Source organism: Artemia sp. Qi Xiang Cuo, chromosome 7, assembly GCF_049724085.1.
Source record: "Artemia sp. Qi Xiang Cuo chromosome 7, ASM4972408v1, whole genome shotgun sequence".
NCBI lineage: Eukaryota > Metazoa > Arthropoda > Branchiopoda > Anostraca > Artemiidae > Artemia > Artemia sp. Qi Xiang Cuo.
In genome coordinates this window covers 33616934-33640301 of record NC_142800.1, presented here as the reverse complement: position 1 = coordinate 33640301, position 23368 = coordinate 33616934, and the positions used below count along the sequence as shown (strand labels likewise).

General features: G+C 29.5%; 1 protein-coding gene across 1 annotated transcript in view; it reads left to right on the top strand.

Moving 5' to 3' along the window:
- The window catches only part of IFT46 (intraflagellar transport 46), a 36441-nt gene that overhangs the window by 2879 nt on the left and 10194 nt on the right, over positions 1–23368 (top strand). Inside the window, exon 2 of the mRNA XM_089091496.1 lies at positions 23037–23212. Within this exon, the coding sequence (XP_088947622.1) occupies positions 23037–23212 (176 nt within the window). The remainder of the gene's footprint in view (positions 1–23036; positions 23213–23368) is intronic.

The window sequence follows — 23368 nt, the reverse complement described above, 5'->3', positions numbered from 1 at the left end:
GTGGGGATTCTAAGAGAGTTAAAGAGTCGGACCTTTAGTGATTTGCTTTTCCAGATTGACAATAGGCTCTTTTTTTTTTAATAAAATAATTTTTTTTTCGTTTAATAACGATAGGCTTTTAAAGCTGCTGGTTGCCAGGCAAAGTCTATGCCTAATCGATCTCGGACAATCGTTATTAAAGCTTAAAAGACTGCCGAGATAGACGAAAGATTTCGCATTTTCTATTTGCTTTCCAGTTATTGTTGGCTGTATGACACTGGATACAGAGTCTCTAGATACCAGCATGATCTTCATTTTGGTTGTGTTGACGACCACTCCAAAGGCTTCGGTTGCTGACATCAGATCGTTTGAGTCTGTTTGAAGGAGATGTTCATAACTGTTTATTTTCTCGATGTCGTCTGCGTAAGCTAATTAGTCGATACGTTTCCTTTCAATGTATGGGCCGTCTATGTTTTTAGCGAGTCTTTAAGCATAAGTATTATTCTTTAAGTGTAATTACTGTTTTGTTAAAACTATTATTTTCATGTTTTATAATGAAACGCTTTCATCTAATGTTTTCAGTGGCTTACTTCCGTTTTCAGTGTACTTGATTTTCGTCTGTGACCCTTTACTAGGTTACAGCTATCGCTGCAATCATGAAAGACCTCCCAAACAAGGGGGATTTTCTCGGATTTTCGCTTTCTTTCCCCTTTTTCCCAATAAACAATTCTGAAACACGAACATTCCAAGGAACTCTGGATAAATGGTTCTAAAAGATTAAATACATTTTAGACAGTCACCCAAACTTCATAATTTAACTTGAGACAAAAGTAAGCTTAATTTTAGAGGAAATCAAACTTGCTATAAAACCGATAAATAATGCAATTGAACAGATAAGTAGTATTGGTATTAATGGTAAGTAGCAGAGTGTCCCCCCAATATAGCTATAATGATAAGTAGCGGACAGGTACCCAATGTACCTATAATGATAAGTAGCAGAGTGTCTCCCGCCAATACAAGCAGACAGTGTAATGACCGGAATTCAACCACCATGAAAATTCGTGATGTTTCTGTTCAAAGAGCGTGATGATTCCTTTATACTATAGTAACTTCCTATCTGTCTGCTACCTTTTAATTGTTAGATGTGATTGACTTATGTTTGACCTTGAATACGGATATAAAAACTCTGACAATTTGTTATCTTCTCAATTCAGAGTTGGTATTTGAAATATAATGATGCATTCAAATATAAGGAATATTGTCGAAAGCTACACGCAAGAAGTAAGTTATTCTTTTATATTCATAGTGGGTAAAGAAATTAATTCTATTAAAGTTTATACAGACCTTATTATAGTTAACAGATTGTTAAATATTTTTGAACCTGGATCTCCAGAGGTCGGTAGAGAGCAATATCAAAACAAGAAAAAAAAGTATGTAAACACTGTACTTAAATGGCTTGCGAGCTTAGCACAAGAGTTAAATCATACCTATTTTTTATTCCGGACCAAAGTTCCCCACATTCATTCCCCACCGGCCCCACATTCGTTCCCCACCAGCCCAAAGTGCCACAATCGTCCACCCCCATCCCTCCAACCCCCTCCCTCCATCCAAACCCCCTCCCTATACCCCCCCCAACATTTTTTTTTAAACTTTAACTTTTTTTTTAACTTTTTTATTACATCTTTTAGAATGTCATGAAACATAATGTTTGTAGTGACCAATTTTTTTTTATAACTTTTTTCTTAACTTTTTTTTGTTTTTTTTTTCTGAAAGTTTTTTTTAACTTTTTTTCAGACAGTTTTTTTTAACTTGTCTTTTTCTGACATTTTTTTTCAACTTTTTTTTTACACCTCTAAGTCATATCAGAAAAATAGAATGACAATTTTAATTTAAATTTTAAAAAATTATTCTTGTGCATACTATTGATGAGGACTTATGGTTCTCATTCAAGATTTTTTTTCATGAAAAACAAACTTTTTTTTTTAGTATTTTCCAGAGCTCCCCCTACCCATTAAGAAGATACGAAGGGGTGAAGTGACTCCAGTGGCCGGTTCAAACAGACCGACGGTTATACGACATGGTCGTAGGTTGAATCTATTAATACAAACAACATTATGTGCACACGATAAAAACATCGTTGTGTTGAATGCTGACAAGGAGAAGTACCTGAACTATGAAACGAGTGCAAGTGGTAACAATATTGGAAATGTATGCATGCGTTGTCATGACAGCGAGAAGTTAGATTTCTTTGGAGTACCCAAGAATTTCAATCGTGCAATCGGTGGATATGCGAGAGTAACATCACCAGAGAAATTAGTGCTCAAAGAGAATGCAAACATAAAAATAATTGTCGATGATCGGGGACAACTCCTTGCTACTGTTGCTGGTAACACATTACCTGTTGATACATCCTATCGTCATCTTTCCGGCATAACCATTTTAAATAGGACAAGAAGAAGACAAGCATACTCATGCACTAATGTCATTAATCATATCTTGTCTACGTGCCAAAATTGTTATCGGTGTACAAACAATATTAAAATAGACAGTGAAATCGCAGGCAGAATAAAAAGGACATTAGCAGACAATATCATCAATGAATATAAAGATGAATTGACGGAAAGTGAAGCGCAAATGTACTAATAATGTATAATAATGTGTTTAACATATTTTTATATTAATATTCTACATGTCGTTATTTCATTAAAAATATCTTATGCATTATTTTGTTAAGCGTTAATTATTTTTAGGGATATGCTAGAACGTTAGTAAATAATTCCATTGTTTTTTTGTTAAACACGATTGGATGAAACAAAAGCGGAACTTTTAAAATCACAACAACTAAAGGTCAGAAAATAATTCCTATTGTTTTTTTTTGTTAAACACGATTGGCTGAAACAAAAACGGAACTTTTAAAATCACAACAACTGAAGGTCAGTAAATAATTCCTTGGTTTTTTTTAAAACACGATCGGATTGAAACAACAGCGGAACTCTTTAAATCACAACAACTGATGGTAATTAAATAATTCCTTTGTTTTTTTTTGTTAAACATGATTCGCTGAAATAAAAGCGGAATTTTTATAATCAAAACAAATGAAGGTCAGTAAATAATTCGTTTTTTCTTTTTTTTAAACACGATTCGCTGAAACAAAAGCGGAACTCTTAAAATCACAACAACTGAAGATCAGTAAATAATTCCTTTTCTTCTTTTTTTAAACACGATTGGCTGAAACAAAAGCGGAACTCTTAAAATCACAACAACTGAAGGCTAGTAAATAATTCCTTTGTTTTTTTTCTGTTAAACACGATTGGCTGAAACAAAAGCGGAACTCTTACAATCACAACAACTGAAGGTCAGTAAAAAATTCATTTTGTTTTTTGTTAAACACGATTGGCTGAAACAAAAGTGGAACTCTTAAAATCACAACAACTGAAGGACAGTAAATAATTCTTTTTTTCTTTTTTTAAACACGATTGCCTGAAATAAAAGCGGAACTCTTAAAATCGCAACAACTGAAGGTCAGTAAATAATTCCTTTGTTTTTTTTGTTAAACATGAGTGGCTGAAATAAAAGCGGAACTTTTAAAATCACAAACACTGAAGGTCAGTAAATAATTCCATTTTTTTTTTTTTGTTAAACACGATTGGCTGAAATAAAAGCGGAACTCGTAAAATCACAACAACTGAAATAATTCCTTTTTTTTTGTTAAACATTATTGGCTGAAATAAAAGCGGAAGTTTTAAAATCACAACAACTGAAGGTCAGTAAATAATTACTTTGTTTTTTTTTTGTTAAACACGATTGGCTGAAACAAAAGCGAAACTCTTAAAATCACAACAACTTAAGGTAAGTAAATAATTCCATTTTTTTTTTTTGTTTAACACGATTGGCTGAAATAAAAGCGGAACTCTTAAAATCACAACAACTGAAATAATTCCTTTTTTTTTGTTAAACACAATTTGATTAAATAAAATCGGAACCTTTAAAATCACAACAACTCGATGTCATTATTATAATTCCTTTGTTTTTTTTTTTGTCAAAAACGATTGGCTTAAATACAAGCGGAATCTTTAAAATCACAACAACTGGAGGTCATTATATAATTCCTTTTGTTTTTTTTTTGTTAAACACGATTGGATCAAATAAAAGTGGAACTCTTAAAATCACAACAACTGAAGGTCAGTAAATAATTCCTTTTGTTGTTTTTTGTTAAACACGATTGGCTGAAATAAAAGTGGAACTCTTAAAATCACAACAACTGAAGGTCAGTAAATAATTCCTTTGTTCTTTTTGTTAAACACGATTGGCTGAAACAAAAGCGAAACTCTTAAAATCACAACAACTGAAGGTCAGTAAATAATTCCTTTTTTTTTGTTAAACAGGATTGGCTGAAACAAAAGCGGAACTTTTTAAAATCACAACAACTGAAGGTCAGTCAATAATTCCTTTTTTTTTTTTTTTTAAAAACGTTTGGCTGAAAAAAAAGCGGAACTTTTAAAATCACAACAACTTAAGGTCATTAAATAATTCCTTTTGTTTTTTTTTTGTATAACACGATTGATTTAGACAAAAGTGTAAATGTTAAAATCACAACAGGTGAAGGTCATTAAATAATTCATTTGTTCTTTTTGTTAAACAAGAGTGGCTGAAACAAAAGCGGAACTATTAAAATCACAACCAATGACTGTCATTAAATGATTCCTTTGTTTTTTTTTGTTAAACAAGATTGGTTTAAATAAAAGCGTAATTCTAAAAATCAAAACAAATGAAAGTCAGTAAATATTTACTTTTGTTTTTATTTAAACACGATTTTATGAAAAAAAAGTGTAACTTTTAAAATCACAAAAACTGAAGGTCAGTAAATAATTCCTTTGTTGTTTTTTTTTGTTAAACTAGATTGGATGAAATTAAATAACAACAAATGAAGGTAAGTAAAAAATTCCTTTGTTTTTTTTTTGTTAAAAACGATTTGCTGAAACAAAAGCGGAACTCCTAAAATAACAACAACTGAAGGTCAGTAAATAATTCCTTTGTTCTTTTTGTTAAACACTATTGACTTAAACAAAAGCAAAACTCTTAAAAACACAACAACTGAAAGTCATTAAATAATTCCTTTGTTTTTTTTTCGTTAAAAACGATCGGTTGAAAAAAATGCGGAACTCTTAAAATCACAACAACGAAAGATCAGTAAAAAATTCCTTTTGTTTTTTTTTATGTTAAACACGATTGGCTGAAATAAAAGTGGAACTCTTAAAATCACAACAACTGAAGGTCATTAAATAATTAATTTTGTTTTTCATTAAACACGATTGTCTTAAACAAAAGTATAACTCTAAAAATCAAAAAAAATTAAGGTAATTTAATAATTCCTTTGTTGTTTTTTTTGTTAAAAAATATTTGATTAAATTAAATAACAAAAAATTAAGGTCATTAAATAATTCCTTTGTTTTTTTTTGTTCAACACGTTTTGCTGAAACAAAAGTAGAACTTTTAAAATAAAAAAATAAGACGGTCAGTAAATAATTACTTTTTTTTTTTTTTGTTAAACACGATTGGCTGAAATAAAAGTGGAACTCTTAAAATCACAATAACTGAAGGTCAGTAAATAATTCCTTTGTTCTTTTTGTTAAACACGATGGGTTGAAACAAAAGCAGAACTCTTAAAATCACAACAACTGAAGGTCACTAAATAATTCCTTTTTTTTTTTGTTAAACACTATTGGTTGAAACAAAAGCGGAAATTTTATAATCTCAACAACTTATGTTCAGTCAATAATTCCCTTGTGTTTTTTTTTAAAAACTATTAGCTTAAACAAAAGCGTAAATATAATAAACACAACAACTGAATGTAAGTAAATAATTCCTTTGTTTTTTTTGTTAAGCATGATTGGCTGAAACAAAAGTGGCAATTTTAAAATCAGAACAACTTAACGACAGTAAATAATTCATTTGTTCTTTTTGTTAAACACGATTGGCTAAAACAAAAGCGGAACTATTAAAATCACAACAACTGAAGGTCAGTAAATAATTCCTTTGTTTTTTTTGTTAAACACGATTGGCTTAAATAAAAGCGGAACTCTTAAAATCACAACAACTGAAGGTCAGTAAATAATTCCTTTTGATTTTCGTTAAACACGATTGGCTGAAACAAAAGTAGAACTCTTAAAATCACAACAACTGAAGGTCAGTAAATAATTCCTATGTTTTTTTTTTTTTTTAAAAACGATTGGCTGAAATGAAATCACAACAACTGAAGGTCAGTAAATAATTCCTTTGTTTTTTTTTTTGTTAAACACGATTTGTTTAAATAAAATCATAACTCTTAAAATAACAACAACTTAAGGTCATTAAATAATTCCTTTGTTCTTTTTGTTAAACACTATTTACTTAAAAAAAAGCGAAACTTTTAAAAACACAACAACTGAAAGTCATTAAATAATTCCTTTGTTTTTTTTTCGTTAAAAACCATTGGCTTAAATAAAAGAGTAAATATTAAAATAACAACAACGAAAGATAATTAAAAAATTCCTTTTGTTTTTTTTTATGTTAAACACGATTATCTGAAATAAAAGCGAAACTCTTAAAATCACAACAACTGAAGGTCATTAAATAATTCCTTTTGTTTTTAATTAAACACTATTTGCTGAAAAAAAAGTGGAACTCTTAAAATCACAACAAATGAAGGTCAGTAAATAATTCCTTTGTTGTTTTTTTTGTTAAACACGATTGGCTTAAATGAAATCACAACAACTGAAGGTCATTAAATAATTCCTTTGTTTTTTTTTTGTTAAAAACGATTTGATTAAAAAAAAGAGGAACTATTAAAATAAAAAAAACATAAGGTCATTAAATAATTCCTTTTTTTTTGTTAAAAAATATTGGATGAAATAAATGCGGAAGTTTTAAAATCACAACAACTGAAGGTCATTATTATAATTCATTTTTTTTTGTTTTTTTTAAACACTATTGGCTTAAATACAATCTTAATCTTTAAAATCACAAAAACTGCAGGTCAGTATTATAATTCCTTTGTTTTTTTTTGTTAAACACAATTGGCTGAAATAAAAGCGGAAGTTTTAAAATCACAACAACTGAAGGTCAGTAAATAATTCCTTTTGTTTTTTTTTTGTTAAACACGATTGGCTCAAATAAAAGTGGAACTCTTAAAATCACAACAACTGAAAGTCATTAAATAATTACTTTTGTTTTTATTTTTTAAACACTATTGGCTGAAATAAAAGTGTAACTCTTAAAATTACAAAAACTGAAGGTCAGTAAATAATTCCTTTGTTCTTTTTTTTAAACACTATTGGCTGAAAAAAAAGCGGAACTCTTAAAATCACAACAGCTGAAGGTCATTAAATAATTCCTTTTGTTTTTTTTTGTTAAAATGGTGTTGATTAAAAAAAAGCTTAAATTTTTAAAATCAAAAAAACTCACTGTCATTAAATAATTCCTTTGTTTTTTTTGTTAAAAACTATTGGATTAAAAAAAAGAGTAACTTTTAAAACCAGAACAACTTAAGGTCATTAAATAATTAATTTTTTGTTTTTTTTTAAACACTTTTTGATTAGATAAAAACGGAACTATTAAAATCACAACAACTTAAGGTCATTAAATAATTTATTTTTTATTTTTTTTAAAAACTATTTACTGAAAAAAAAGTTTAACTCTTAAAATCACAACAACTGAAGGTCATTAAATAATTCCTTTGTTTTTTTTTTGTTAAAAACTTTTTTTTTAAAAAAAAGTGTAACTATTAAAATAAAAAAAACTTAAGATCATTAAATATTTAATTTTTTTTTTTTTTAAAAACGTTTGTAGTAAACAAAAGCGGACCTATTAAAATCAAAACAAATTAAGGTAATTAAATGATTCCTTTGTTTTTTTTTTGTTAAAAAATTTTGTAATAAACAAAATAGTAACTCTTAACATAAAAAAAAATTAATGTAATTAAATGATTCCTTTTTTTTTTTTTTTTTTAAAAAATATTGTATTAAAAAAAAGAGTAAATATTAAAATCACAACAACTGAAGGTCAGTAAATAATTCCTTTTTATTTTAATTAAACACGATTGGCTGAAAAAAAAGAGGAACTCTTAAAATAACAACAAATGTAGGTCAGTAAATAATTCCTATTTTTTTTTTTTTTTAAACAAGATTTGCTGAAATTAAATCACAAAAACTGAATGTCATTAAATAATTCCTTTGTTTTTTTTCGTTAAACACGTTTTGCTTAAAAAAAAGAGTAACTTTTAAAATAACAACAAATTACGGTAATTAAATAATTCCTTTTTTTTTTTGTTAAAAACGATTGGCTTAAAAAAAAGTGGAACTTTTAAAATCACAACAACTTATGGTAAGTAAATAATTCCTTTTGTTTTTTTTTTTTTAAACACGATTGGCTGAAATAAAAGCGGAATTATTAAAATAACAACAACTGAAGGTCAGTAAATAATTCCTTTGTTTTTTTTTTAAACACAATGGGCTGAAACAAAAGCAAAACTTTTAAAATAACAACAATTGAAATTAAGTAAATGATTCCTTTGTTTTTTTTGTTAAGCACGATTGGTCGAAACAAAAGTGGAACTTTTAAAATCACAACAACTGAAGTTCATTAAATAATTCCTTTTGTTTTTTTTGTTAAACACGATTGGCTTAAAAAAAAGCGTAACTCTTAAAATCACAATAACTGAAGGTTATTAAATAATTCATTTGTTATTTTTTTTAAACACTATTTACTAAAACAAAAGCGGAAATAATAAAAACACAAACACTGAAGGTCCTTAAATAATTCCTTTGTTTTTTTTTGTTAAACACTATTTTTTTAAATAAAAGCGTAACTCTTAAAATCACAACAACTTAAGGTCATTAAATCATTAAATATTTTTTTTTTTAAAAAAGATTTCAGGTAACAAAAGAGGAACTCTTAAAATAAAAACAGCTGAAGTTCAGTAAATAATTCCTTTTTTTTTTTTTTTAAACACTATTGTCTGAAACAAAAGCGGAACTCTTAAAATCACAACAACTGAAGGTCAGTAAATGATTCCTTTTGTATTTTTTTTGTTAAACACGATTGGCTGAAATAAAAGCGGAACTATTAAAATCACAACAACTGAAGGTCAGTAAATAATTCCTTTTGATTTTCGTTAAACACGATTGGCTGAAACAAAAGTGGAACTCTTAAAATCACAACAACTGAAGGTCAGTAAATAATTCCTATGTTGTTTTTTTGTTAAACACGATTGGCTTAAATGAAATCAGAGCAACTGAATTTAATTAAACAATTCCTTTTTTTTTTTTTGTTAAACAAGAATGGCTTAAATAATAGAGTAACTTTTAAAATAACAGTAACTTAATGTAAGTCAATAATCCATTTGTTTTTTTTGGTAAACCCAATTGTCTGAAATAGAAGCGGAAACTTTAAGATGACAACAACTGAAGGTTAGTAAATAATTCCTTTTGTTTTTTTGTTAAACACGATGGGTTGAAATAAAAGCGGAACCTTTAAAATCACAACAACTGAAGGTTAGTAAATAATTCCTCTTGTTTTTTTTCGTTAAACACGATTGGATGAAACAAAAGTGGAACTTTTAAAATCACAACAACTGAAGGTCAGTAAATAATTCCTTTGTTTTTTTTTATACACAATTGGTTGAAATAAAAGCGGAAATTTTAAAATCACAACAACTGAAAGTCAGTAACTGATCTCTTTGTTTTTTTTGTCAAACACGATTGGCTGAAATAAAACCGGAAGTTTTAAAATCACAACAACTGAAGGTCAGTAAATAATTCCTTTGTTTTTGTGTTAAACACAATTGGCTTAAATAAAAGCGGAAGTTTTAAAATCACAACAACTGGAGGTCAGTATTATAATTCCTTTGTTTTTTTTGTCAAACACAATTGGCTTAAATAAAAGCGGAACTCTTAAAATCACAACAACTGAGGGTCAGTAAATAATTCATTTGTTTTTTTTGTTAAACACGATTGGCTGAAACAAAAATAGAACTCTTAAAATCACAACAAGTTGGGTTGAGTATCCAAAAAGTTGGATTGATCTAGGTTCTCTTAGAGTGGTGCGCCACTCTAAGTGAACCTAGACCAACCCAACTTTTTGGATACTTTTTGGATACTCAACCCAACTTGTTGTGATTTTAAGAGTTCCACTTTTATTTCAGCCAATCGTGTTTAACAAAAAAAACAAAAGGAATTATTTACTGACCTTCAGTTGTCGTGATTTTAAAACTTCCGCTTTTATTTCAGCCAATCGTGTTTAACAAAAAAAAAACAAAGGAATCATTTACTGACCTACAGTTGTTTTGATTTTAAGAGTTCCACTTTTATTTAAGCCAATCGTTTTTAACAAAAAAAAAAAAAAGGAATCATTTAATTACCTTCATTTTTCGTTATTTTAAAAATTAAGCTTTTATTTAAGCCAATCGTGTTTAACAAAAAAAAACAAAGTAATTATTTACTAACCTTCAGGTGTTTTTATTTTAAAAGTTCAGCTTTTGTTTAAGCCAATATTGTTTAACAAAAAAAAAAATTATTTACTGACCTTCAGTTGTTGTGATTTCATTTCAGCCAATCGTGTTTTAAAAAAAAAATAGAGGAATTATTTACTGACCTTCAGTTGTTGTGATTTTAAGAGTTCCACTTTTGTTTCAGCCAATCGTGTTTAACAAAAATCAAAAGGAATTATTTACTGACCTTCAGTTTTTGTGATTTTAAGAGTTCCACTTTTATTTCAGCCTATTATGTTTAACAAAAAAAATACAAAAGTAATTATTTAATGACAATCAGTTGTTATGATTTTGAGAGTTACAGTTTTATTTAATCCAATCGGGTTTAACAAAAAAAAACAAAAGAATTATTTACTGACCTTCAGTTTTTGTGATTTTAAAACTTCCGCTTTTATTTCAGCCAATTGTGTTTAACAAAAAAAAACAAAGGAATTATTTACTGACCTTCAGTTGTTGTGATTTTAAAACTTCCGCTTTTATTTCAGCCAATCGTGTTTAACAAAAAAAAAAAAAATTATTTACTGACCTTCAGTTGTTGTGATTTCATTTCAGCCAATCGTGTTTTAAAAAAAAAACAGAGGAATTATTTACTGACCTTCAGTTGTTGTGATTTTAAGAGTTCTACTTTTGTTTCAGCCAATCGTGTTTAACGAAAATCAAAAGGAATTATTTACTGAACTTCAGTTGTTGTTATTTTAAGAATTTCATTTTTATTTCCGCCAATCGTGTTTGACAAAAAAAAAGGAATTATTTACTGACCTTCAGTTGTTGTGATTTTAAGAGTTCCGCTTTTATTTCAGCCAATCGTGTTTAACAATAAAAAAACAAAGGAATTATTTACTGACCTTCAGTTGTTGTGATTTTAAGAGTTCCGATTTTGTTTCAGCCAATCGTGCTTAACAAAAAACAAAATGAATTATTTACTGATCTTAAGTTGTTGTTATTTTAAGAGTTCCGCTTTTGTTTCAGTCAATCGTGTTTAACAAAAAGAACAAAGGAATTATTTACTGACCTTCAGTTGTTGTGATTTTAAGAGTTCCGCTTTTATTTCAGCCAATCGTGTTTAACAAAAAAAAACAAAAGGAATTATTAACTGATCTTCAGTTGTTGTGATTTTAAAAGTTCCGCTTTTGTTTCAGCCAATCGTGCTTAACAAAAAAAAACAAAGGAATTATTTAATGAACTTATGTTGTTGTGATTTTAAAAAGTTCCACTTTTGTTTCAGCCAATCGTGTTTAACAAAAAAAAAATTATTTACTGACCTTCAGTTGTTGTGATTTTAAAGGTTTTGCTTTTGTTTCAGCCAATCGTGTTTAACAAAAAGAACAAATGAACTATTTACTGACCTTCAGTAATTGTGATTTTAAGAGTTCCACTTTTATTTAAGCCAATCGTGTTTAACAAAAAAAACAAAAGGAATTATTTACTGACTTTCAGTTGTTGTGATTTTAAGAGTTCCACTTTTATTTCAGGCAATCGTGTTTAACAAAAAAAAACAAAAGGAATTATTTACGGACCTTCAGTTGTTGTGATTTTAAAACTTACGCTTTTATTTAAGCCAAGTTTTTTTAACAAAAAAAAATGAATTATAATACTGACCTTCAGTTGTTGTGATTTTAAAACTTCCGCTTTTATTTCAGCCAATCGTGTTTAACAAAAATAGGAATTATTTCAGTTGTTGTGATTTTAAGAGCTCCGCTTTTGTTTCAGCCAATAGTGTTTAAAAAAAAAAACAAAGGGATCATTTACTGACCTTCAGTTGTGATTTTAAAAGTTCCGCTTTTGTTTGAGCCAATCATGTTTAACAAAAAAAAAACAAAAGAATTATTTACTGACCTTCAGTTGTTGTGACTTTAAGACGTCCGCTTTTATTTCAGCCAATCGTGTTTAACAAAAAAAAGGAATTATTTCAGTTGTTGTGATTTTAAAAGTTATTCTTTTATTTAAACCAATATTTTTTAACAAAAAAAAAACGAAGGGAATATTCAATTACCATCATTTGTTTTTATTTTTAAATGTCCGCTTTTAATTAAGCCAAACTTGTTTAACAAAAAAAAAAAAAGGACATAAAATATTAAAAGAAGTTGTTGTGTAAATAAAATGTATTATTTTATTTAAGGCCAAATTGTTTAACAAAAAAAAACAACGGAATTTTTACTGTCCTTCAGTTGTTGTGATTTTAAGAGTTCCACTTTTGTTTCAGCCAATCGTGTTTAACAAAAAACAAAAGGAATTATTTACTGACCTTCATAGTTTGTGATTTTAAGAGTTCCGCTTTTATTTCAGCCAATCGTGTTTAACAACAAAAAACAAAGAAATTATTTACTGACCTTCAGGTGTTGTAATTTTAAGAGTACCGCTTTTGATTCAACCAATTGTGTTTAACAAAAAAAACAAAGGAATTATTTGCTGACCGTTTGGTGGTGTGTTTTTTAGAGTTCCGCTTTTATTTCAGCCAATCTTGTTTAACAAAAAAAACAAAGGAATTATTTACTGAACTTCAGTTGTTGTGATTTTAAGAGTTCCGCTTTTGTTTCAGCGAATCGTGTTTAACAAAAAAAACAAAGGAATTATTTACTCACCGTCAGCTGTTGTTATTTTAAAAGTTCCGCTTTTTTTTCAGCCAATCGTGTTTAACAAAAAAAAAACAAAGTAATTATTTAATTTCCTTAAGTTTTTGTGATTTTAAGAGTTACACTTTTTTTTCAGCCAATATTGTTTAACAAAAAAAAAAAGGAATTATTTACTGACCTTCAGGGTTTGTGATTTTAAAAGTTCCGCTTTTGTTTCAGCAAAACGTGTTTAACAAAAAAAAAACAAAGGAAATATTTACTTAACATAATTTTTTTTTATTTAAAGATGTATGCTGTTGTTAAAGATAAACTTGTTTAAAAAAAAAAAACAAAGTAATAAATTTAATAAAGTCATTTTTTTGTTTTTTAAGATTTCCGCTTTTGTTTCATCCGAAAGTTTTTAACAAAAAAAAAACAAATGAATCATTTACTTATCATAAGTTGTTGTGATTTTAAGAGTTCCACTTTTTTTTCAGCCAATAGTGTTTAAAAAAAAAAACAAAGGAATTATTTACTGACATTCAGTTGGTGTGATTATAAGATTTCCGCTTTTGTTTCATAAAATATTTTTTAAAAAAAAGAAAAATATAATAATTTAATTACCTTAAGGTTTTTTTATCTTAAGAGTTCAGCTTTTGTTTCATACAAAAGTTTTTTCAAAAAAAAAAAAAATGGAATTATTTACTGATCTTCAATTGTTGTGATTTTAAGAGTTCCACTTTTGTTTCAGCCAATCGTGTTTAACAAAAAAAACAAAAGAATCATTTACTAACATTCATTTGTTGTGATTTTAAAAGTTCTGCTTTTGTTTCAGCCAATCCTGTCTAAAAAAAAAAAACAAAAGAATTATTTACTGACCTTCAGTTGTTGTTATTTTAAAAGTTCTACTTTTGTTTCAGCCACTAGTGTTTAACGAAAATCAAAAGGAATTATTTACTGACTTTCGGTTGTTGTGATTTTAAAAATTTCACTTTTATCTAAGACAAACGTGATTAACAAAAAAAAAGAAGGTATCATTTAATGATCTTAATTTGTTGTGATGTTAAGAGTTCTGCTTTCGTTTCAGCCAGTCGTGTTTAACAAAAAAAAACAAAGTAATTATTTAATGACCTTCAGTTGTTGTTGTGATTTTAAGAGGTCCGCTTTTATTTAAGCCAATACCGTTTAACAATAAAAAAAAAAATGAATCATTTAATGACCTTCAGTTGGTGGGATTTTAAAAGTTCCGATTTTATTTCAGCAAATCGTGCTTAACAAAAAACAAAATGAATTATTTACTGATCTTAAGTTGTTGTTATTTTAAGAGTTCATCTTTTTTTTCAGCCAATAGTGTTTAACAAAAAGAACAAAGAAACTATTTACTGAACTTCAGTTATTGTAATTTTAAGAGTTCCGCTTTTATCTCAACCAATCGTGTTTAACAAAAAAAAACAAAAGGAATTTTTAACTGACCTTCAGTTGTTGTGATTTTAAAAGTTCCTCTTTTATTTCAGCCAATCGTGTTTAACAAAAAAAAACAAAGTAATTATTTAATGACCTTGAGTTCTTGTGATTTTAAAAATTCCGCTTTTATTTCATCCAGTTCTGTTTAACAAAAAAAAAACAAAAGAATTATTTAATGGCCTTCAGCTGTTGTGACTTTAAAGTTTTTGCATTTGTTTAAACCACTCGTGTTTAAAGAAAAGAACAAATTAACTATATACTTACCTACAGTATTTGTAATTTTAATAGTTACACTTTTTTTTAAGACAATCTTGTTTAACAAAAAAAACAAAAGTAATTATTTAATGACTTTCAGTTGTTGTGATTTTAATAGTTCCACTTTTATTTCAGCCAATCGTGTTTAAAAAAAAAAAACAAAAGGAATTATTTACAGACCTTCAGTTGTTGTGATTTTAAAAATTACGCTTTTATTTCAGCCAAGCGTGTTTAACAAAAAAAAAAGGAATTATAATACAGAACTCCAGTTGTTGTGATTTTAAAAATTCCGCTTTTATTTAAGCCAATCGTGTTTAACAAAATAAAGGAATTATTTCAGTTGTTGTGATTTTAAGAGTTCCGCTTTTATTTCAGCCAATCGTGTTTAACAAAAAAAACAATGGAATTATTTACTGACCTTCAGTTGTTGTGATTTTCAAAGTTCCAATTTTATTTCAGCCAATCGTGTTTAACAAAAAAAAACAAAAGAATTATTTACTGACCTTCAGTTGTTGTGATTTTAAAAGTTCCGCTTTTATTTCAGCCAATCGTGTTTAACAAAAAAAAGGAATTATTTCAGTTGTTGTGATTTTAAGAGTTCCGCTTTTTTTTCAGCCAATCGTGTTTAACAAAAAAAAAAGATGGATTTATTTACTGACCTTGAGTTGTTGTGATTTTAAAAGTTCCGATTTTATTTCAGCCAATCGTGTTAACGAAAAAACAAAGGAATTATTTACTGACCTTCAGTTGTTGTGATTTTAAAAGTTCCGCTTTTATTTCAGCCAATCGTGTTTAACAAAAACAAAGGAATTTTTACTGTCCTTCAGTTGTTGTGATTTTAAGAGTTCCGCTTTTTTTTCAGCCAATCGTGTTTAAAAAAAAAAAAAAGGAATTATTTACTGACCTTCAGGGTTTGTGATTTTAAGAGTTCCGCTTTTGTTTAAGCCAATCGTGTTTAACAAAAAAAAACAAAGGAATAATTTAATTACCATAAGTTTTTGTTATTTTAAAATTTATGCTGTTGTTTAATCCAAACGTGTTTAAAAAAAAAAAAAAAATGAAATATTTAATGACCTTCAGTTGTTGTGAGTTTAAAAGTTACTCTTTTGTTTAAGCCAATAGTGTTTAACAAAAAAAACAACAAAGGAATTATTTACTGATCTTCAGTTGTTGTGATTTTAAGAGTTCCGCTTTTATTTCAGCCAATAGTGTTTAACAAAAAAAAAAAATGGAATTATTTACTTACCTTCAGTTGTTGTGATTTTAAGAGTTCCGCTTTTTTTTCATCCAATCGTGTTTAACAAAAAGAAAAAAGGAATTATTTACTTACTTCCAGTTTTTGTGATTTTAAGATTTCCGCTGTTTTTTAATCCAATCGTGTTTAACAAAAAAAAAAAACTAATTAATTATTTAATGACCATCAGTAGTTGTTATTTAAAAAGTTACGCTTTTTTTTAAGAAAATCGTGTTTAAAAAAAAAACAAAGGAATTATTTACTGACCTTCATTTGTTGTGATTTTAAAAGTTCCGCTTTTGTTTCAGCCAATCGTGTTTAACAAAAAAAATAATAGGAATTATTTTCTGACCTTTAGTTGTTGTGATTTTAAAAGTTCCGCTTTTGTTTCAGCCAATCGTGTTTAACAAAAAAACAATGGAATTATTTACTAACGTTCTAGCATATCCCTAAAAATAATGAACGCTTAACAAAATAATGCATAAGATATTTTTAATGAAATAACGACATGTAGAATATTAATATAAAAATATGTTAAAATACATTATTAAACATTATTAGTACATTTGCCCTTCAATTTCCGTCAATTCATCTTTATATTCATTGATGATATTGTCTGCTAATGTCCTTTTTATTCTGCCTGCGATTTCACTGTCTATTTTAACATTGTTTGTACACAGATAACAATTTTGGCACGTAGACAAGATATGATTAATGACATTAGTGCATGAGTATGCTTGTCTTATTCTTGTCCTCTTTAAAATGGTTATGCCGGAAAGATGACGATAGGATGTATCAACAGGTAATGTGTTACCAGCAACAGTAGCAAGGAGTTGTCCCCGATCATCGACAATTATTTTTATGTTTGCATTCTCTTTGAGCACTATTTTCTCTGGTGATTTTACTCTCGCATATCCACCGTTTGCACGATTGAAATTCTTGGGTACTCCAAAGAAATCTAACTTCTCGCTTTCATGACAACGTATGCATACATTTCCAATAGTGTTACCACTTGTACTCGTTTCATAGTTCAGGTATTTCTCCTTGTCAGCATTCAACACAACGATGATTTTATCATGTGCACATAATGTTGTTTGTATTAATGGATTCGACCTACGACCATGTCGTATAACCGTCGGTCTGTTTGAACTGGCCACTGGAGTCGCTTCACCCCATCTTATATTCTTAATGGGTAGGGGGATCTCTGAAAAATCCTAAAAAGAAAAGTTTGTTTTTCATGAAAAAAAATCTTGAAAGAGAACCATCAGTCCTCATCAATAGTATGCACAAGAATAAGTTTTTAAAATTTAAATTAAAAGTGTCATTCTATTTTTCTGATATGATTTAGAGATGTAAAAAAAAAGTTTAAAAAAATGTCAGAAAAAGAAAATTTAAAAAAAACTGTCTGAAAAAAAGTTAAAAAAAACTGTCAGAAAAAAAAAACAAAAAAAAAGTTAAGAAAAAAGTTAAAAAAAAAAATTGGTCACTACAAACATTATGTTTCATGACATTCTAAAAGATGTAATAAAAAAGTTAAAAAAAAAAGTTAAAAAGAAGCTAAAAAAAGTTCAAAAAAAAGTTTAAAGGGGTTGGAGGGGGGGTTGGATGGAGGGAGGGGATTGGACGATTGTGGCACTTTGGGCCGGTGGGGAACGAATGTGGGGCCGGTGGGGAATGAATGTGGGGAACTTTGGTCCGGAATAAAAAATAGGTATGATTTAACTCATGTGCTAAGCTCGCAAGCCATTTAAGTACAGTGTTTACATACTTTTTTTGTCTTGTTTTGATATTGCTCTTTACCGACCTCTGGAGATCCAGGTTCAAAAATATTTAACAATCTGTTAACTATAATAAGGTCTGTATAAATTTTAATAGAATTAATTTCTTTACCCACAATGAATATAAAAGAATAACTTACTTCTTGCGTGTAGCTTTCGACAATATTCCTTTTGTTTGAATGCATCATTATATTTCAAATGCCAACTCTGAATTGAGAAGATAACAAATTGTCAGAGTTTTTATATCCGTATTCAAGGTCAAACATAAGTGAATCACATCTAACAATTAAAAGGTAGCAGACAGATAGGAAGTTACTATAGTATAAAGGAATCATCACGCTCTTTGAACAGAAACATCACGAATTTTCATGGTGGTTGAATTCCGGTCATTACACTGTCTGCTTGTATTGGCGGGAGACACTGCTACTTATCATTATAGGTACATTGGGTACCTGTCCGCTACTTATCATTATAGCTATATTGGGGGGACACTCTGCTACTTACCATTAATACCAATACTACTCAGATACAAAAACTGAAAAGTAACTAATTTAACTATATTTGCCTGAAATTAGTTCAGGGGCTCCCTATTCAAATTTTCAACGGCACACCGAAGAGGACGTGAAAAGATAATGGTACATTTGACTTTTATTAATTATTTGATTATCTAATTAATATGTAAAGGACATAAATCAAAAGTTAGATAGTTCTAAATTGGAAATTATATGAGGATGGATAAATTAGAAGGGAACTGGATGGAGCGGAATTTAGGAAGACCTTTGGACTAGAAAAATGTAAAAAGACAAATTTTGGAAAAAATGTGGTATGTAGCAAATCGATGTGTCATTGTACACGGGTTCAAAACCACTTTAAATGTCCATTGAAAAGTTTTTTGCTTTCTTCCTCCTCAAGAAAACTTTCGTAATATCGATTTTAAAACGCATATCCTACGAAAAAGTAACTTTATTGTTCTCTGTGAATTCGAAAAGCAAACCCATATTTACCATACGCCTTGATATATGCTGAGTTATAATGCCAATCTCATTCATATATTCTGTCAGAGGCATCACTAGCCAAAATGTTTGAAGTGGGGACAAAGAATTCTACCGACTAGCCGTTAATTTTACCGACTGATTTGGGTAATACTGTTTTTAAAATTGCTTTATTTTTTTCAGACAGAGATAGATCTTTTTTAATTGATTATACATCATAGATTTAGAAATTTTTTCAAGTTTCAAATTTGTTTGCCGACTGGCTGAAAACACGGGGGCTTCCCACATCCTCCCCCATGCGTGAGACCCCCGGATCTTGCAATGAAGGGGAAGGGTACATGGAATAGGGCCCCTTCACCCTTTGAGCAGAAGTAAAAACTAACCAATAAAAACAATTGTTTTCCTACGTTAGTAACTTGAATGGATACGCATTTTAACAAGGCCTTGGTCTTACCACCCACACCCCCAGCCAAACACCTAGGGCAAACAGTACAGCCAAATATAATCAACCAAAAAGAATGTCTCATGGACATGCTTCATTGTAGTTAGTAAATATAAGCAATCATCAAAGCCGTTTCTAGGGGGGTAATCGGGGCTATGGCTTTGCGGGCGTTGCGGCTGGGTAATTACCCTCTTTGATCAAATTTTTCACTTTGATTCGGCTTTTTTCGCTTATATTTGAGTCGGGAGGGGTCGTCGCAAGTTACATTTCCCGAGGGCACCACCAACCCTTGGAACGGCTCTGCCGATCGTAAACTGAAAAGGTAAAAACATCTCAAAGCTAATAAGTTATTCCAAAGTGATCAGATCAGAAAATCAATCAGCTCAAAGAAAATACACATTTGTCTTTATGGGTTTCGACACTTTTAATTCCGGACGAAAATGTAGTGGCGTACCTCCCATAAGCTAGTGAATATGGTGTCCCTATGATAGGTAAAATTTGGGAAATACATGCATAATAATAAAATCATCAAGAATAAAAAAACAAATACAGACGAAAATAGTTTACAGCAAAAGCCAAGCAGAGCTGCTTTATTGCCGTCTGTTCCACAACATTATGTTTATTTAAAAGGTACCTCTGTCCAAATTTTGTTCAGGGTAACATTTCGTCAAAAAAGTAAGTATAAATTAAACAAAAAAATTTCTCCAAGGACGCCCGGGTATAAACGATTAACTAAATACAAGGCTAATAAGAAGCCATGGTCATTCAGCTCTCCAGAAGAATCCTCACATAAGATAAAACAGACAAAAAAGAGGTACATATGTTTCAAACTTGATGCACTTCCCCGAATTTGTTTATAACGCCTGAGACAGCTCATTACATTCACTTAGATTCTAATACCGCACTAAGATTAGAATTAACATTTTTTAATTAAATAAATTAATAACCAGAGTCACTTCTATATTCTTTTTCGGAAATGCCATGCCAATTGATTCATTTAAGTCCCTCCCCCTTTTTTTACCACCATCACTAGTATCATAGCTATCATCATTAATCCATTTGGTCAGAAATAGATTTTACGCATAAATTTTAACATATTGCCTTTCTATCCCAAAAAATGTAATTCCTCGTCATTACTTGCTGTTCATTATTCGCCATGAATAGATAAAATTCTATTCGAAATTTTCTAATTATTGGTGACGTTGCGAAAATAGTAATATTCATCCAATCTAACCCACAAGTCGCATTTGTTTCGCCTAGACTAAACGTTTACGAACAATAAAGTTAATCAAAGACATTCGATTACGTCAAATAAAAATTGTTCGAGTTCTTACCTCCCTGACCGAGAAAATAAAAAAAAGGTAACAGATATTACAACAATCATATTTTGTAGACTGTTGTAGACTTGTAACTTTTGGACTCCTTGTCAAAATCATTAAATTCGCCATAAACTTTTGACTCATAACATCACCTAATTCTTGATTTTTTTTTTCGTAACCATGTTAAAATGATACAACTAGAGAAATAAAAATGAGTAAAACTGATGAGTGCATCTTAGGAATTATGAGACTTGGAACTTAGTTTAACTAGATACGCTAATGAATCCTTGTAGAAGCTCATTTCCAGAAAGAAAAATAAATTATATGTTAAATAAGAACTTTTCAGCGATTATTTTTTCTCCTAAAATTTTAGTACTAGGTTTAACTTACAGTACACCAAGCCTAGTTTACAAAGCTTATTTTCACCACGCCAATTCAAAGTTATTTAATAGTGTTTCTGTGGAAGTTGTGCTGTGTCTGAACAAAAAATGATTTCATAATATTGTTTTCTATATAAATGCATTGTAGAGAATGATAAAGACGCACTTGTCAGTACTTGCAAGTCTTAACTCTTCAAACGATGGTATTACTACAATTTGAACCTGGATATAAAAAAAAATCTAAAGAGGAAAAACTGGTTATTTTAAAAGTATATATGTAACATATAATCACACTGTTTTAGACTTGCAACGCACGTTTATTGAGTTTCAACTAGGTCGTAAACATCGGTATACGGTATACCTAACGATTAAATAAAAAACAACGAGTGTTTCAACTGAAAGGAAGGAGCAATATTAAAACTTAAAACGGACAGACATTATTCTGTTTGAATGACCCCTCTCCCGATCTTCTAGGACCATTCGTTCCCTTCGATCACCCCTGGGACAAAAACAACAAATAAGCACATATTCGTGACCTTTCTTATAAAAAAAAACTTCCAAATTTTAGTAGATAGGAGCTAAAACCTTTACGGTAGAGTTTTCTGATATTGTAGTTTTCATTCGGATTACTTTATTTATTTTGGGGGGGGGGGGGTAGTTGGGGGATTACCCCCTTTTTCAGAAATCAGGCAAAATTTCTCATACTCGTAGCTTTTGGTGGGTATTACGAAATTTTATATATTTAGAATCAGCATAAAAAGCTGATTCGTTTATGTATCTATTTCTTTTTACAAAAATTTGCTTTTTTAGGGTTTCGTTTATTATTGGGCTGAGTCGCTCCTTAGTTACAGTTCGTTATACCACGAACTGTAAACTTCACCACTGTTTGAAAAACTGACAGCCCTTCTTTATCTTAGAAGAAACCTTTAATATGAAGATGCAGTTCCGATTGATTTTAACTTAAATTTAGCTTATCTTCCTAATTTCCAAGTTTCAACAGGGCTAGGCTGAGACTCAGACTAATCCAGATTGCGAAAGAAAGATAACGATCTTGTGTATGTTCTTTTTCTTCCTTAGTGTAGATAGCAATTGAAAAGCAACACCATGCTAGAGTACCTAAATTAGTAGGCCTATATCTAGAAAAAGGCTAAAACTGCTCAGACCGACTTAAACCCTAAATAAGTGGGATCTCTGAATCGAAAGTAAAGAAAAAACGAGTCGACTATTTGTTGTATGTTTTTTAGATACTGATATTCAAATTGAAGACAACCACACAAAATTCTTATTTATATTGATTTTCAAGCAATTTATAACTGTTCTCTTACTGGAATAAACTAATTGGAAGTTTTTTGACATGGACTTGCCTCTGTGTGAACAGTTTTTTTAAACTGTCTGAATGATGCTGCCTTATTTTTATATTTTTGTTCTGAGATTTCTATTATATAGCATTAAAAGTGCCAATTAGACGAGGTTTGCCCCCCCCTGGAATTCACCTTATGGGCGCCCATGAAAATGATTAATTTAGTTGTCCCTTATTCCAATAAATGAATTATGTAGTTAAGGATCTAAGCTACTAAAACAAGGAAAACAAATTATTGTTACTTCTTTCGTTCTACATTTCTTAGTTTTTTTCTAAAATTAAAAACTTTTCAATTGTTTTATATTTTCATTCTGTTTAAATCGAATAAAACTTGATCAAATCTCATTGTTTCAAGCTAAGGTTTATACCCAATCCTCTTTAAACCCAATATATTGGGGCGATCGGTTCAGCCTGTTTTGCAATGTCTTATTCCAAAGACCTTAAGTACACCTATTTTAAGCGACTTCCTTTCGGCATTTCTTTGTGGGCAGAATGCACCTTACATAGCAAATACAGCTTATAACCAATACCTATAACAGGAAAACCAAACTAATAATTATGTACATTCTGACAGGAAACCTGAATCATCAAGAACCTTCTCAACGCAAGTTTACTGACTTTTGAGGTCTATTGCTTAAGATTTTTACTCGTAACAAAACATCTTTTCAGTAGCGCAGTTTTATTTTGTTTCAATTCATTGCTGAATTTTCTGAAACAATGATTTCCTTCTGCTCTTAATTTTTTTTTCTTCATCAGGCCATGGAAATGCAAGATAAAGTATCAGTTTCGCGCCCAAAATCAGGAAAATCTAGGAAGTCTATGATCAGTCTAGCAGCTAGTAGCAACCAAATTGTAAACGTTACATCTGTTCCCCTTATTCGACAGGTTCGACCTCTATCAAGAGCTGGGAGAGGAAATAGTGCTTACGATAGGCAAGCTGCTTTGTTTGCTCATTATTTTATTTGTTGTTTGTGTCTAAACAAAATGTGATAGAATTGAAAATAAGGGCTCTATCCAAATAGTAGCATCATATGCCAGAGGCATGATTTCGTGTTATTAAATTTTCTATTAGGAAAAATATATGTTAA